The sequence below is a fragment of the Mandrillus leucophaeus genome, unplaced genomic scaffold, assembly GCF_000951045.1.
Source record: "Mandrillus leucophaeus isolate KB7577 unplaced genomic scaffold, Mleu.le_1.0 Scaffold840, whole genome shotgun sequence".
NCBI classification, from domain to species: domain Eukaryota; kingdom Metazoa; phylum Chordata; class Mammalia; order Primates; family Cercopithecidae; genus Mandrillus; species Mandrillus leucophaeus.
In genome coordinates this window covers 1,012,294-1,027,231 of record NW_012109142.1, presented here as the reverse complement: position 1 = coordinate 1,027,231, position 14,938 = coordinate 1,012,294, and the positions used below count along the sequence as shown (strand labels likewise).

General features: G+C 36.4%; 1 protein-coding gene across 1 annotated transcript in view; it reads left to right on the top strand.

Annotated features, from left to right (window-relative positions):
- Positions 1–10,131, top strand: part of TRHR (thyrotropin-releasing hormone receptor) — a 31,738-nt gene extending 21,607 nt beyond the window's left edge. Inside the window, exon 2 of the mRNA XM_011968380.1 lies at positions 9,584–10,131. Within this exon, the coding sequence (XP_011823770.1) occupies positions 9,584–9,991 (408 nt within the window). The 3' untranslated portion in view covers positions 9,992–10,131. The remainder of the gene's footprint in view (positions 1–9,583) is intronic.
- The last annotated feature ends 4,807 nt before the right edge of the window (positions 10,132–14,938 follow it).

The following is a 14,938-nucleotide window of genomic DNA, read 5'->3' as shown; positions in this document are numbered from 1 at the left end:
TACAGATAGTAAGTGGCAGAACTAGACTTAGATTCTAGCTGTCTGCCTCCATAGCCTGTTCGCGTCATCACTATACTAATACTACAAACCAACTCTGACCATATCATCCAAAAGAGACTCTGATGCAGTAGTAATCTGTGTTGAATGGTTGGAACTCATAGCCAGGGCCAGCATGGTTTGTAGGCTCAAATCATGTTTTTAGTCAAGTAGTGAAGAAGCAGATAAGTGCAAAGAAACTCCATTCAGTCTGTTAGGTTAACACAGAATGATCAAGCTGGCACCTCTTATCAAGGATGCAGATTTCAAGACAAGATAAAGAATATAACAGTCCCTTATATTAGAAAGGTATAGCACATATTACAATGTGTTTTTATGAATCCTCATTCATATATTTTCACACATTAAATGCAGAGGTTAAGGCTCAAAAATCTTTGAGTAGCAATGGTTTGTAAAGCTGAAATTTAAAACCAAGGCTTCTGATTTTGAATACCATGTTTAATTCATCAGAAAGCTTAAATCAGTGGAAAATGTTGAATGTATGGTCTGCTGAAGGAAAGAAAATGTGCCTACCCTTGGCTGACTCTGTGAGATCTTCTAGGACAGCTAGGAAATTAGCTCTGTAACTCCAGGCCTGAGCATAGTACAGGCTATCTCCCTGGGGAGAGACTCCTTCTCCATGGGGAGAAGGAGTCTGATGCCTCCCAGGTGCTCCCAGCTCTACAATGAGGGACTTTGTCTAAGATTTTTAGAAGCAAGACAACTAAGTGCCCTCTGAAAAATCTGGCAGCTCTGAGAATTTTACTTCTATTTAAGGATCACCATCATCTCTCTCCTTCTCCATCATTTGCATTCTACATTTTAAAATATCCCCTTTGATTTCCCAGCCCCTACTGGGTAAGCAGCTGAGGAATCACTTTCTGTGTTTCTGTTTACAATGTCACCCTTAACAGACTGTATAGCCAGGGAAGCACAAGGAAGAAAAGAGGCTGTGAAGTATCTCCCTTGGGAAAGATTGGTGTCTTCAGGGAAGTGCTACAGCTAGCAGCTCAGAGCCAGCCAAGATGCCCAGTTAGAATTCCTAAAAACTAGTTCCAGATGAAAATATAACCAGGAGAGGTAACCATACCCTAGAGAGCAAAGTTCAGAAAATTAAAGCAAGCCATATTAGGGCAGACTTTTCCACAGGCTTAGCTATTTACCAGTAATTTACCTAGAAGAGAGAATACTTAGGAAAGGCTAAACAGCAAACTCAGCCCATGGCAGATCAACTGTAGCATTTTTCCACGGTGACTCATAAAAGAATTCACAATGACATTTTATTTTCTAAATTTAGATGTTATTGTAATTTGAATCAAATTCTGCCAGTTGAGTTTTTCTCAGCGTGCTTCCAAATCTTCACCTCCTGTGAACAAGAAAACATCCCAGCAATAAAGACCAACTTCTCGTCATTCATGATTACCAGACTCCGTAATCAATACTGAAATCTCACCACTACAATAGTTGCTAGTATTGCAGAAAGTGTTACATCTAATCCTTAAGTCTAGATGCAAATCTTACCTAGCACACAGCTGTTTTCCGTTCTTCGAAGAAGAACCCTGAAATCAGAAACATTTTTAAAATATGTTGCATAAGGTCTTAGTATCACAGTGTGAATAGGAATATCTTTGTTAGGTGCAATATGCATAAACTGTTGTGTAGAAATAAGAGTTAGTTTTTCATTCTCCCTGCTCCCCTCCCACATACAACCTCCACCAATTCCAACCTTTAAGCCCAAGTTTTGTTTTTAGGTTTTCAAATTTCAGGAAAAAAATCCTTCCCAAAATTTAATTCATAACAGTAAAGAGAAAAAGATGATGCTGGAGTCCAATATATCACTTTGATATGCCAATGCATCAAAAGTGTGGCTGTTGATCACCAGCATATAAACTTTCTGACATCAGTCTTATCCTCAGTAAAAAGGAGGGCCATTATGAAGAATATACCTTGCCTGGTGCATACTAAGTATTTCATATATTTTAATTATCTTGTCTTTTAATCTGCAAATTCCTATTACTTAGATTAGAATACCTTCAATTTTCATCTAGTTTTTTCCATTCTAGATTAAAAGATGTTCGGAAAGCACTGCATAGTTCCCCTCTCACATAGACTGTCATTGATTCTCAGAAAGCAAGGCTCACTATCACTTGGAGCCTCTCACACTGAGAAATGTTGGTGCAACTTAGCATTGAACCCCAGTTCCACTAACCAGGACAGCTCAAAGTCCCATCACTTCCCACTCTTCATGTGTGTGTGCCTCTCTCTAACTTTCATCTTGAAAGAATGTACAAGGCTTTGAGGGTTCATCCCACATCAGAGTGAGAAGCAGAGCTCTGTTGATTTTCCACCGGAAGTACCTTCACATTTGCATTTGGTGATGCTAAGTTATTTTCCTAGAGAACTGAAGGTGTCACAGAGGAAGGGTCATGTCACGTTCTACCTAGCTTTATGTCATCCTGTAACTCCTACTGTCATCTGGGCTCTGATATCCTCCAGATGACAGTGTCAACTCATGGCCCTACTGGTGCATGCAGCCCCACGCCCAGATATAAAGTATAGTTTCCTTTCCCCCTCAAATGTCTTGCTCATAAAAGAACTCTGCCTGTCTTTCTCAGCACACTCTAGAATTGTGAAGAAAAAACTTTTTTTTCTCACCTATAATCCCAACACTTTGGGAGACCAAGATGGGGAGATTGCTTGAGCCTAGGAGTTCAAGTTTACAGTGAGCTATGATTACACCATTGTACTCCAGCCTGGGTGACATCAATACCTTGTCTGTGAGAAAAACAATAAAAAACCTGTGTCACTTTTTTTTCCTCTTTAGCCCTTCTTCTCTTTCCTCAAGCCTTATCAGATACAACCAAAGTTTCTCTATTGTGAATCCCTGCTAATATTTTCTTGAGCATTTTTCATCAGAATAGAGCCCAGAAAACACTCCATAATGCTTGCCAGAAAGGCTATTCTGAATGAAACATTTAGGTTCAGTACTTGACAAGTGAAGTCAAGAACCTATGCATTAGCAAGCCTGGGTGTCTTCTTGGAAGAAATCCATAAGTAATGCACAACACAGAGTATGTCAGTCCACGGTCTCTCCACCATGAATTATCACTCAGCCTTTGTTCACTTTTATTACACAGTAACTGACAAGTTGATGTCAAGCCCTTTTGTGGCCCCATCATTCAACTTTTAAGCCCCATCAATGATCTCACTCCATGATATGTAGCACCCCACATTGATTATACCTGTCTTTTAAAAACTGAATGTCAGTTGGGTGTGGTGGCTCACGCCTGTAATCCCAGCACTTTGGGAGGCCAAGGCAGGTGAATCACTTGAGATCCAGAGTTCAAGACCAGCCTGGCCAATATGATAAAACCCCATCTCTACTAAAAATACAAAAATTAGCCGACATGGTGGTGCACGCATATAATCCCAGCTACTTGAGAGGTGACGCAGGAGAATCGCTTGAACCCAGGAGGCGGAGTTTGCAGTGAGCTGAGATCACGCCACTGCACTCCAGCCTGGGCAATAGAGTAAAACTCCATCTCAAAAAAAAAAGAAAAAAAAAAAACTGAATGTCCAGAGATAAGTCAAAACAAAGCAAAATAATCTGCAAGAAGAAATTCCCAGAGCTTCCAATTAGTGTGGAAGCTTGGCAAAATTCAGATTTGTTTAATTATCATGTCAAGTTCATTCAGCTGGCCCAATTATTGTAACAAAATTTAAATAGTCATTGATCACTTTGCTGAGGGCCATCTGAGAGTAAAATATTCCCAGTTACAGGACACTTTGTTAATATGCAGAAATACTGGAGAACATGGGCAGAGTCCAAGCACAGAATGTATTGTTACCCTCAGAAGAATGGCATTAGAATATTAAAGACTAAATGTTTTATATTCATTAACAAGAAAATATTTCCAGAAAGAAGTATATTTCTGAAAAGGAGAGTATTCCAGCCAGAAGAAATACAAGAACTAGAGTGTTTTTGTTAATTTAAAGAATTCTAAATTGATGCATAACTTCATAATTATAACATTTGTGAAAAATAAGTATTTACTCAGTAATAATTTAACTGTGCTTTGAGTACTTATGTGCCAGGCGTATGTACTAAAGACTTCTCCCTACCTTTTGTGCAGTAGAGATGAAGTGAAGGTTTTTGGTTGATTTACTTTGTGAATGAAGTCAAAAAAGGGTTTTGGCATTATACAAAGTGGGATCCAAAATTGATAAAGAGTCTATTCACAAATTAAAGTTATCTGCTTGTAATACCCTTAAAAATCACTCAGTATAAAATAAATAGTCTTCAAATACAAGTTTAATGATAAAATTGTGACCATCTGGTATATGACTTTGCTTTTTAGTACTAACAGAGCTTTTTCACAACTTAAGATTGCCCTGGAATTTAGATAAGGTTCAGACAAAAGTCATATGACCTGCCCAGTGTCTTCAGAGGCAGAATAGGACTGTGAATCCAAGATGCTGAATGCGAATTCCAACTCTTTCTTCCATACCTACTACCTATTGTCATTCAATAACACAGAGAAGGACAAAGCCACAGTCTTTATCTCCAAAGCAAGAGTATCCAGATACTAGCAAGACCCATGTGCATGCACAGAATTTTTTCTGAATCAGTACAAAAATTTCGACTAAAACTTCTAGGGAATTGAGGTATGAATCAAATCCTTATGACTCCCTAGGCAAACTAATAAGCTAATCTCTGACAAATAATCAAAATGATGCCAGATATTATGTAACCAGACCCTAACAAATGGCATACTATTAACTGGGCTATGGCTATTACTATCGCTAACTTCACATCTTCTCCCATTCTGGCAAGCCTGTTTGGAGCAGGTTCAAGAGGCATGTCACTCCAGTGGCCTTCCTCTCAAAAATTCATAACCTCAGTCTAACCATGAGAAAAACATCAGCCAACCTCAACTTAAAGTGCATTCTATACAATACCTAATGTATTCCTCAAAACCATCAAGACCATCAAAACGACGAAGTCAGAGAAACTGTCTCAGCCCAGAGGAACCTAAGGAGCTGTGACAACTAAAGATAATGTGGTATTCTGGATGTGAAAAGGGACAGAAAAGGGAATTTGGGGAAAATGTAAGGAAATCTGAATAAAGCATGGAGCTAACTAACTCCATATAAAAATTATTGACATGGATTTGTTAATTGTGACTAATCTGCCATACTAATGCAAGGGGTGAATAATAGAAGGACTTTGGTGTGGGGTATATAGACACTCTCTGCATTGTGTTTACAACTCTTCTATAAATCTAATACTATTCTAAAAACAAAAAGGCAATATACAGATGTTAGCTAATCATTTCAGAACTTGCAGTAAGAGTCATAGCAGCAGTTACAATGATAGTAGTGAGTAATAGAAGATTCGTAAGCATGCTAGAAAAGAGAACTCAATTAGCCTGTTTCTTCCATGCAGCACATATACACAGGATTGAACTGCATATATAGCCCACTTGAGGAACTATAATCTGAATTTTAACAATAAGACAGAAATCTGTCCAATTCACATTTATAAAAGATAACTCCCTGAATAGGACCCTCATCTAGAGGCTTTATAAAGATGACAAAAGGTTGTGTCGAGGACTGAATCCAAATTTTGTGAGAGGTTTATGCCACTTATTCTACATATTTAAATACAGTGAAGACTGAAAGACATATAGCAGAGTTTGGTATCAAAATTTCCAGCTGATATTCACAAAGAAGATAACATTTAGCTAGGGTGGCCAAGGACAAGCCATCAAGCCTAGACCCTCCTGTTCTCATCTGCCCTTCTCCTCAGCTATCTCTGCTGGCAAGCTCACTCTCTAAATACTAAAAATTAATCCATTAATTTTTGCAATCTCTTTTGCTTGCTTTCAATACACTCTACAAAAATGGCTGCCTACTTCTATGTTAACTAAAATGACTCCACAGAGCCGATATTTTCAGAACTCAATATGCCTGTACCCCTTTTGGCAGTTGTATCTCTCTTTCTGTAGGGAAGACAGAAGGAATGGAAGGCAAGCACTCCATGGAGTGTGACGTCACTTCATCATATAAAAGTAATGGCTTTGTAGTGGTTTCCACAAGATACCTAGAAAAAGAGATAGATCGTGCCACTTCATTACATGGTCTGCAACTGGAATTTGCATACTAAATTACTTCTAGTCCCATGATATACCCACTATTACACTTCCAGATTGTCACGCATACTTAATCTCCGCAAGAACAGTCTCTCATCTCTCTTTATCTTAAGATTTTGACTGCACCAGAAAGCCCCTGCTAATGACCTCTCAACCCCAAGTTTATATCAAGGGTTCTCTTAGAACCAGAACATTCCTCTGTATTAGCAGTTGTCAGATTGTATTATAATTGTTCATCAGATTTAAGGTACATGAATGCATTGCCATGTCTCTCTGGATCACTGTCAAATCATCAAGAGCCAGAACATTGACTGATACACAGTAGGGATGCAAATGCATAACTTAGAATGGATGGATAGATTCCTTCCCAATCAAAAGTATAGTATAAGATCATTTTCACTCAAAGATTGTGTCATGCTATTTCTCAAGGACCTTTAAATCTTAGGGCAGAGGCTGCTGTAAAGAAGCTGTCTTTCATATCACTATGCATCCTATGCGCTACTCTGTCAAAAACATAAATGCTTAAAAACAATGAGGTTTTTAAGATGTATTTCAAATCTACATTTATGTCACATTTTCAGGATAAGGAATAATAGCGGAAATAAAATTTCAAAAACCACAGTGAAATTACATGAGTATAAAAGACGATTTCAGGATATTTCTTTTCTAGGTGTTTGTTCTTATATTGAATAAGAGCTGTTAAAATCCAAGCTATAGCTACAGTAAAAACTTGTGAACATTTTAAAAAGTGATTAAACTAAATCAAAAATTTGAAATTAACTAAAGAAAGGTATGGGTAGGATTAAAGATAGTCTCTGTCATCTCACTGGAGGTATACTTTCCTCTGGGTAAATCCTAGAAACATCATTATATTTGTTCCTTTTCACATCTCCTTAACATTTCAAAAATATATTTTAAACAAAAAATTGAAATGTATTAAAGACTCATTTTACTAATTGACCTAATCTCCATTTAAGAGTGTTCAACAATTATTAAATAATATATTCTTGCAAAAACCCTCTAACAATATAGCAGAGTATTAATGCACAGTAAATGACCATGGTTATATATTTTAAAATGATTCCTTCTATGCCAGAATGTATTCAAGTTTTTCTTAGGGCCACTTTATGTCACATAGTGCACTAAATCCCTGAGAGTAGGGAAATGAAGAAATTTACCCATGCCCTGAAGAAGTTTACTGTCTATTGGAGAGATGAACAAGTATAGGTCACTGCAATGAAATGTTTGGGGATGATGTCAAAGTATGCCTGGAGGCACTGTGGAAATGCACAGAAGAGACACTAACCTTGAAACAGGTTGCTCTTCTCCAACACAATGAAAGTTGCTCCCTTCACTGACATTCACTGAAAAGAGGCAGGTAGATGTTACTTGTGGATTCAACATTTTACCTGACAGTTGTAGGGAAAGATAAAGGTAGATGAAATTCAACATCTCTTCTGAAATTTAGCAGCAGTAAGTGTTGTTGGGTTTATACATTGAAGAAGTTAAGTGTTTGGGTGATCATAATGGAAATAACACAGTAGGAATGTTATTGAAAATACCAGAAACTTTCATGGAAAGGGTAAAGTATAAAGGAAGGAGCATGTCCTTTGTCTTAAGTAGACAGATTTGAATCACAGCTCCGTCACTTACTACTAATGTGTCTGTAGACAAATCATATAAATTACCTAAACCTCAATTTCTTCATATGCAAAATGAAATGAATACTAGCTTACTCGTGGAATTACTATAAGCATTAAATAAGATAATGTTTATATAGCACTTTTCAGATTACCTGGGCCATCTTAAACGACTAAAATGTGATGGTATAGATCTAATTATAAATTAAACTAGGTATTTCAGTGTAGGATGCTTTACCCCTGACAGGGAGTGGGAGAATGTTGACAAGTATGAAGCAGTGATCTGATTTCAGAGATCCTGGGGTACCAAGCAGAGAATAAAGGCAGGGATGTGGTTCATAATGATGAAGATCATGGCGATGATGACAGTGAAGATGATAATTACTACCTCTCCTTCCAAATCTTAGAACATTTATCACTTTGATTTCCTATGACCAAATAAAATATTTACTTATATATTTTTTCAAGTCTACTTAGGAAAAATTATGCTTCAGTTAACCCCTTTGCTAAGTTGGCCCTCCTTGGCTCTAAAAGAAGTCAGAATCTCTGGAATGTCTGTCTTGGTATTATATGAACCAATGTGAAATCATACATTTTCACTGAACAATTTTTCTACTCCTAGTGGTAAAATATGTAGCCTTAGTATCCTACATGCATTGAATCAGAATGAAGTTCAGTGAGTAGTGAGTAATGTGGGATATTGACTTCATCCTACCTATTGTCTTACTTCCTGTGCATTGCTTATACTTAGGAGTGGCTTCCACATCAGGTAAAATTCCAGCATTTGCTTTCTCTCTCTTTCATTTCCCTTTAACCTGAAAGAGTGCAAAAGCTTTGAATTCAAGCTCACTTGGATACTAATCCCGGCCCCGAGACTCCACAGCTTCCACCAAAGTACTTAACAGCCTCTGTATCTGTTTTCTAATTTGAAAAAGTATTGGATACAATACCTATTTTAGGAGGTTTAAAACTTTTTAAACATGATAACAAATAAACACCTTGGATAGTGTCTGGCACATAGCAGTCACTAAACATTCAATAAACACTGGCTTTTATTGCATTATTCTTTTCATCCACTGTTACCTCATTTGATTTAGGAGGACAATGTTGGCTCCATTTTACAGATGAGCTGTAAGATAGGTTAAGATAATTTCTTAGGCCACACATAGGGTAAGCAAAGAAGAGGTTTGACCCTAAGTCTCCTAATGCTTGCCACAGACACTTTTGGTGCCCTGTGCTAATATCCTCTTACAAGACTCTGATTTCAGCCATACCTGCAGTAGGTGGTTCCTGCAGCAGGAAATATCCCACTTCAGGCATCTACTGTACCATTTGTCTCTCTTCTACTTGGCCTCAAGTGTCTCTCTAAAGGCTCTAGGAGTTTTCAGGCAAGAGAATCCTGGAAGTACACAGGAGTTAAAGTCCTTAACAATACCTTTTAATGAATGGACACTGTTTTTCATTCTCTTACTTCTGACAGACAATTCTCAATTGCATTACTTGAGCCAGAGTTGGCTATAGGGGGAGCTATCTCAATAACACACCCTACTTTGGCTTTTCCTTGTCAATTGCATTCTCTTCTAATTAATAACCCTTAATCTTGCTTCCTGGGATCACCTCCACAATAAATGACTTGCACCTACCTCCTTGTCTCAGACTACATTTTGGGAACTAAAGGTTTGGGTGAGAGAAGAAAAGGTGTTTTGTTTTGTTTTCATTTGTGTTTGTACAGCATTTCTCTCTATTTCTCCGTAGGTCACCAAGATGCTGGCGGTGGTTGTAATTCTGTTTGCCCTTTTATGGATGCCCTACAGGACTCTTGTGGTTGTCAACTCATTTCTCTCCAGTCCTTTCCAAGAAAATTGGTTTTTGCTCTTTTGCAGAATTTGCATTTATCTCAACAGTGCCATCAACCCGGTGATTTACAATCTCATGTCCCAGAAGTTCCGTGCAGCCTTCAGAAAGCTCTGCAACTGCAAGCAGAAGCCAACAGAGAAACCTGCTAACTACAGTGTGGCCCTAAATTACAGTGTCATCAAGGAGTCAGACCATTTCAGCACAGAGCTTGATGATATCACTGTCACTGACACTTACCTGTCTGCCACAAAAGTGTCTTTTGATGACACCTGCTTGGCTTCTGAGGTATCCTTTAGCCAAAGTTGATTCATGAATTAGAAGAAAATGGACCACAAAGAAAATGAGAATCTGTGCAGCCATCAGCAAAAGGGAGAACATGGCCAATAGTCATATGTGAAGACAGAGCAGATCAGTCTTTGTCAATGCTCTAACAAGTCCTGACCCTAGATACTGTAACCCATGAAGATGATTCAGACTTTCCTTCTTACAAACTAGTATCATTAAAAATGGAGCAGATCTGTGAAATAGCTAAATGATGGAAACTTAAAGTTTAGCCCTTTTCGTTTAACTTAAGAAATTCACTATATTTTCTGGGCTTATAGAGTTTGAATAAAATCTAGATGTCAATTTACATTATTCATAGTAACCATATCAAATGTCACTTTTCAACCCCCCAGGTTATTTATACATTCGATAATTTGACAAGGCACAGATTTTTAAATGTTTGCATTTAGTATTCATTTTAACATAGTACAGGGCTAGTTCATGAGTATCTGAAATTAAAGGGGAAAATATTACAGAAACATTGTATTGAGTAAAAATAAGATTTTGGACATACATGTTAACTGCATTTTAAAAATTGCCATAATGTTTATAAAATTCTGAGATGATTTTTATATCTTAGAAGGTAGAAAATCATCATTCAACTTAAATGGAAAATAAACCTCAAAATATCTGAAATTATTAATTAAGGAGAAATGTAGACTTTAAGATAAATCCAACTCTTATCAACTCTTCCAGCCTCCCACATGATGTATGGAACAAGGTAAAAAACCAGATTAAGTAACTGTGAAGATACAAACTAACGTACAATTAATTTTCAAAAGTATAGCCAAGACAAAAGCAAGTATTTATAATGAGATTTTGCTTCTTCTCTGAAGCTTTTAAGCAAGAAAGTCTTTTTGAACATTCTTGTTTATAAACTACTCAGCCATGTCAAGCAAATCATTCAAGCAAAATCTAGCTCAAAAGTCTGAAACATTTTCAAACGTTCATTGTTATTCTAAGTCAGCCAAAATCCTGGTATCCCTCTTCCAGATGAAGACCTCCCACTGAGAATTGTAGTCTATGGATTTTACCTTGGCTGCAATTGTCTTTCCTTCCTGCTTGTCGTTTGTAGGTTCTTTTTTTGTTCTTCTCAAATGCTAGTGATGTTTTGTTTACAGATTCTAAAAGCAATGCAAAATTCTGTTGGCTTTATTTTCAGCAGAGTTAAAACTGATTTCATCATATTATCAATATATCATCTTTATATTTATGACTGACATCTGCTATGCCAGTGATTATTAGAGACTTGTGAATGAATCTGTCCGAGACACTTGTCAGCTCCTACCTGAATCTCCTACCTACTAGATTTGGCCAACCAGAATTTCCAAGGGCAAAAATTGCCCTTGGTGATGGTTCAGTCATCACTGATTTTTAATGACTAGATCAAAAATACCCATACCTGTACATGCCCCATAGGCTGGCATTTTCCCTCTCCAGCCTATATCCCTATTTTATGGACTTTTCTAGAACCTAATTGCTAATGATAATTACACCTCCCACCTTCTTAATAAAGAATATACCATTTTACTTTTGAAACTTGTTTTTAAGTGCTGTTTCATGGAGACTCTGCTGTCCAGAACCTTATTCTAGAGTATGCTTTTTTTGAAAATTGGCCTTATCTACTCCAGCAAGACATTTTTATCCTGTTACTATAACAGTAAACGAATGCAAGCAAATATTTGCAGGAAATACCCTAAAACCGGACCTGCATGACAGTAAGCAATCTATGTTAACTGACTTTTCATTCTGGTATAAATATTAATCTTGGCATCGTATAAATAGTGCACCAGAGTGATGCAACCCCAAATCACACAAGCACATGTGTAAGTGTTTATAAACACATACCCACATGTTCATAAATTGATGAAAAAGGGGATTGTAATATATGAGATTTTTTCATTACGGAAAGGAAATAATAGCATTGAGCATCTACTATGTCTCAGGTATGCTGGTAGGTAGTCAATCAACATTATCTTCATCACAATTTCACTACAGCTGCGATTTCTCTGATGATAAGACCAGTATTCCTGTGACCTAATTCCTAATTAATAAAAAGTTATGGATTTTGCAGAATGATCATATCAGGTGTTAAAAAATACAATTAGTTTAACATGATATACACAGAATACAAAGATGCCCTTCTTATCTTTGGAAATTTAATGTATGGGCTGAATTCTTCTACTCCAATTTTTAAAAAGTTATTTGCCAATAATCTGTTAGTTTTAGACCACATGGGAAATTCATAAGAACTCAGTTCACAGTGTTTTAACTCTAAAGCAAATGCCATTTTAAAATTAAATGTTCCTGTGTAATGTCCAATAGATATTTGAATTTACACAGAAGAGACATAACTTTTTAAAATATTCTTTATCGCACTATACTCAATCATAAAATATTTCCATAAATAATCAAAACTTAATATACCACTAAATGAGAAATAAAGAGCTAGATTAAAATTTGCTGGTGAAATGATGTTATTAAGAGCCCTCCTTAATAAAAATTCCCTGTGTTCTTTTGTAACTTCCAATTTCATTAATTGCTGAGGGTCTTTGGTTAGATCTCACACCTGAGGTAATTGAGTAAAGGGCACAGATCATGAATAAAATCAACAAACATAAATTCCCTCTTAGGAACTAAGGGCTGTGAGTATATTTCTAGACCTTAACATTCAAGGCAAATATTCTAAATGCTGAAGAAAAATAAGAAAAGTCCAAACTCTATAGTCATTCTTAAAACAAAATTGAATGTACAGAACAACACACCTTGATAATATACCAAAATCAATGGCTGATTTGGCTAAACAATTAGCAATGGCAAAGGAAAAGCTACAGTCATAAAACTTAGTTTAGTGCAACTAAGTCTTAATGGATATTTGAAGTGTTTTATTTTCAGAAGATTATGTTGGAATAATAAGAACAATATGTCTTAGTAAAAGCTGGGTCGACATAGTTTTGGTTGGCTCTTAAAGAATACAAGAATTTATATCATCCTAAATTATGTTAAATCTGTAAACATGATAAAGAGAAAACATTAACTTTCTGAAGGAAAAGATTTTATGTGGCTAACCCACCAATGTATGAATTCTATAAATATTATATTTAATATCATCTTCCATTTGCAATTAAAACAGGGATTGGAATATTTATATATGAAGTAGGGAAACTCAATGTGAATGAGAGTACACCTAAGAGGAACTAGTCAGTTCCAGAGTCAATACAAAATGTTTCCAAATGTTTTAAGTCACTCATTCCCCTAGGGGGAGGCAAACATGAATATCTCTTATGTATCCGCAATTTATTTCTTATGTATCCGTAGCTGTTTACAATAAATAGCCATCAAAACCAAGATTTGACTGAGTCAACACAAGCTTTCAGAATAATACACATTAAGAAATCTTACAGAGCTCTGTGGTCATAAGTATTTTTCTCTTTTTTCCCTCTCCCCATCAAACTCTTATCACTCCACAATCATCACTTTCCTCATAGCAGGAAGATTCATCTAACTTCATTCAAGACTAAACCTGGACATGATATACCTTAAGTAAAAATACAAATGTTCTTTCAAACATATTTATGTATAAAAGTATGCCATTATTTTGCAAACTTTCATTTTCATGAAATCACTTTTAAACATAGAAAAACTGATGCTTTAAATTAGAGTTCTCTTTATGTCCTCATTGACATGGTAGGAATCATGTATAGATTTGAAAAGTTTAATATGGCTTTTTCCCTCACAGAAGAAAGTACAAGCTTGGCATTTTGGAGGTTTTGGTCAGAAACTAATCAAAGAACACTCAATATGTGCAAAATTGCTACAGAAATTTGTTTCAGCAGACAAAAGACTCTTCCCATTCTTGTGAAGCTCACAATCCTACGAGAAGAAGACGACCAACATGTCATCACCTGACGATACAACTGTTTGGCAGTATTTAGAATACAAATCTGAAATGTCAAGAAATATAATTTAAAGAAGCAATTGTTAATGGTCCATTTGAAATATCATAAGATGACTTTTAATATAAGGATCAATTTTACATATTCCCATTCTACTTTATGGACTCTAATGAGAAGTATCTGTTAATTCTTCACTGATTACACAGGAAAATAAGTTCAGATAAGACCCTGTACTATTTTTCTGATATGTTTAGTCTATAAGTATAATCTCATTACTCAGCAGCAAACCTTATTTACAGGAGTTTCACATTGGAGAACAATTTTGTTACTGACATGGTTAACACCAAATGATGACAATGCTGACATAAACTAAGTCTACAGGGTTCTGCTTCTAATATTCAAACACAGTGCTCCTCCATGTCCTCCGGGGATCCATTTCAAGACCCCTAGTGGATGCCTGAAACCATGGATAGTACCAAACTCTGTATATACTATGTTTTTTCGATCTGATAACCAAGATGGCTACTAAATGACTAGCAGCAGGCAGGCAGAATGCACAGCATGAATACACTGGACAGAGATGATTCACGTTATGGGTGGGATGGCACAAGATTTTATCATGCCACTCAGAATGCCTCTCAATTTAAAACTTATACATTGTTTATTTCTGGAATTTTCCATGCAATATTTTTGTGTAGAGGTTGACTGCAGGTAACTGACACCGCAGAAAACCAAACCAAACTGTGTATAAGGGGCAACTACTGTAACCTCTTTTGAAAAGAGGGATCAGGAATGTTTGTGTACAATATCGTCGGGCCTATTTACATTCTTCTACACCAAGCACATTCATGATAAAGCCAACATAAAGTTATTAATTCATATTTTGGAAGTGACATCTGGAAAAATAAAAGAGCTAAATGAAATCATACAGCTAAGACAGTACATTGTCCAGAATTTTCAAACCTGGATCCAGCAAGGAAACAAAGGATAGTTTTAATGGCCGATAAACAGTGAATTCACACTGATTGCCTGC